Below are 2,836 nucleotides of genomic sequence, written 5' to 3' on the forward strand. Positions count from 1 at the left end.
ATGACGAAACTCCTTGAGAAAGATGCCCCATTTGTTTTCTCCTCCAAATGTCTTCGGGCGTTCGAGCTGTTGAAGGAGAAATTGGTGAATGCCCCTATCATGGTTGCCCCCGATTGGTCCTTAACTTTCGAGTTGATGTGTGATGCGAGTGACTTTGCAGTCGGGGCGGTCTTAGGTCAAAGGCGGGATAAGCACTTTCACCCGATTTATTATGCGAGTAGAACACTGAATGATGCACAGGAGTACTACACGACCACTGAAAAAGAGCTTCTTTCTGTTGTCTTCGCATTCGATAAATTTCGGTCTTATCTTGTCTTTTCCATGACCACTGTGTTCACGGATCATGCAGCCCTTCGCTATCTTTTCAGTAAACAAGATGCGAAGCCGAGACTTATTCGATGGATTTTATTGCTGCAGGAGTTTGACATTGAGATTCGTGATAAAAAGGGTGCTGAGAATGTCGTGGCCGACCATCTCTCCTGTTTTGAGTACTCAGCTTCATCGGAACATGTGGGGGTCCACATAAATGACAATTTCTCCCATGAGTTCCTCATGGATATCGAGACACGGGATGAGGATTATCCTTGGTTCGCTGACATTGAGAATTTTCTTGCTAGCGGGATCGTGCTTAAGAGTCTTACTCACCAGAAAAACAAGAAATTCTTTTCTGATGTTAAGCATTATTTTTGGGAGGATCCTTACTTGTTTCGTGTTGGTGCCGATCAGCTCATGCGTAGGTGTGTGTGTGTATGGTGATGAGGCTTGAAAGATCTTGAAACACTGCCACGAGGGCCCGGCCGGAGGACACCATGGAGCCACATCCACGGCGAAGAAGGTCTTTGACGCCGGTTTTTTCTGGACAACCATCTTCCGTGATGCTCATGACATGGTGCAGTCTTGTGATGCTTGCTAGAGGACGAGCAACATCTCATCACGAGACGAGATGCCCCAGCGACCGATTCAGGTTTGCGTGGTTTTCGATGTGTGGGGCATCGACTCATGGGACCTTTCCTGACTTCTTTCAGCCACTGTTACATTCTGGTAACTGTTGATTATGTTTTCAAAATGGCCCGAGGCGCAAACCTTGCCCACAAATGATGCTAGGTCGGTGGTGAAATTTTTGAAGAAGTTGTTCTCCCGCTTTGGTGCCCCCAAAGCATTGATTAGTGACCGACAGACATATTTCTGTAATACCTAGTTGGAAAAGGCATTGTCCCGGTATGGTGTCCATCATCATTTCTCTACATATATCACCAGCAGACGAGTGGGCAGGTCGAGGTCACGAATCAGGGCATCAAGAGGATTCTGGAGAAAAAGGTTAGTCAAAACCGTAAGGATTGGTCCGAGAAATTGGATGTCGCACTGTGGGCTTTCCGTACCGCCTACAAAACACCGATTGGGACGACACTGTTTAAATTGGTGTACGAAAAAGCGTGTCATCTCCATGTTAAACTCGAGCATAAGGCATATTGGGCATTGAAAAGTGAGAATCTTGATCTTGCATGCGCGGGTAAAAACAGGTTTGCTCAGTTGCATGAGCTTGAGGAGTTGAGGGATCAAGCTTATGAGAATTTGAGAATTTACAAGGAGAGGACCAAAAAGCTTCACGACGCCCGGTTGAATGACCACAAACAATTCCAAGTGGGCGATCGTGTTTTGCTTTATAATTATCGCCTTCGTTTATTCCCCGGGAAATTGAAATCCCGATGGTCCGGCCCCTTTAGTGTGTGACAGGTGTTTGACTACGGTACCGTTGAGATTGCCCATGAGGATGGATGCATCTTTAAGGTGAATAGTCACCGTTTGAAACACTATTTGGGTGAGCCGGATGAGACAGTGTTGGAGGTTGTTGACCTCCACCCCATGGACTAAGTGTGGGGAGTGTGAGTCTAGCTATCGACTCTGTCAAAATTTAGCATGTTTAGGAACTTTGTAGATTTTTTGCGTGTTTGTTTTGTTCTTAGTTGTTTTAGAAGAGTTATTCTTACCTTTGTTCCTTTTTGGATTCCGTTCTTTGAGCGAGAGATTTTGGGTTAGGGCTCATAATGGTCAAAACGGGAACCATTTTGGTGTTTAGAGTGGGGTAGGGTGCTGCCAAGTTGACAAAATGGAAATTGGTGGCTCAAACGAAGACGCACGGTCACCTGCACGGGCTCGCACGGCCGTGCCAGTCACCTCGGGAACCGTGCATCAGGTTTTTAAGCAGATTTTTATACCCACCTACCCCAATTCTCATCCATTCCACTATCCCAAACGGCCGATCCTGACCCCCTAACCCCCGAATCTCGTATTTCTTTCCGGATTTTAACACTAAAGGTGCGTTTAATCTTCATTTCCATCTTCCCTTTCCTTGTTCTAGTAGATTTTAGGGTTTGTTCTTGAGGAATTGGGGCTTTTTCAATCCTATCACTTTTGGGTCGGATTTGCCCTAATTTCTTGTTGTAGTGGTTAGTTTTAGGGTTGTATTTGACTATTCTGGGGTTGATTGCGTTGATTTTGGTCGATTTGGTTGTATTTCGGAAACAACCCGGCGCCTTCACTGCTTTTGCTACAGTGGCACAGCCGCCGGCACGGGCCCGCACGGCCGTGCGTGGTCGTTTTTTTCTGACCAGAGCATCGCCAATCAAACAGATTGTTTTCTGAAGCCCCCTGCATGGTCCTGTCGGTCCACATTGCCTTGCACTGCTTCTGGCATGACAATGCCAAATAGTCGATCGACCCGTTTTCGTTTCCTTTTGTTGAGTTGTGCTGATTCATTCTCTTGTTTGTTAGATGTCAAGCCGCAGGCATCCAATTTGCAAGTTTGCGGGGAGTAGCGGAAAGGGCCGCGACGCCC

General features: G+C 46.7%; 1 protein-coding gene across 1 annotated transcript; it reads left to right on the forward strand.

Annotated features, from left to right (window-relative positions):
- LOC143574661 (uncharacterized) lies at window positions 1–1,731 on the forward strand. The gene is made up of 2 exons (XM_077059233.1): window positions 1–733; window positions 1,199–1,731. The coding sequence occupies exons 1-2, from the start codon at window positions 1–3 to the stop codon at window positions 1,729–1,731; spliced, it is 1,266 nt and encodes a 421-aa protein (XP_076915348.1).
- The last annotated feature ends 1,105 nt before the right edge of the window (window positions 1,732–2,836 follow it).

This window comes from Bidens hawaiensis, unplaced genomic scaffold (genome assembly GCF_021521415.1).
Source record: "Bidens hawaiensis isolate Kalapana, Puna unplaced genomic scaffold, B.hawaiensis_p1.1 tig00027074_1, whole genome shotgun sequence".
Classification (NCBI taxonomy): Eukaryota; Viridiplantae; Streptophyta; class Magnoliopsida; order Asterales; family Asteraceae; genus Bidens; species Bidens hawaiensis.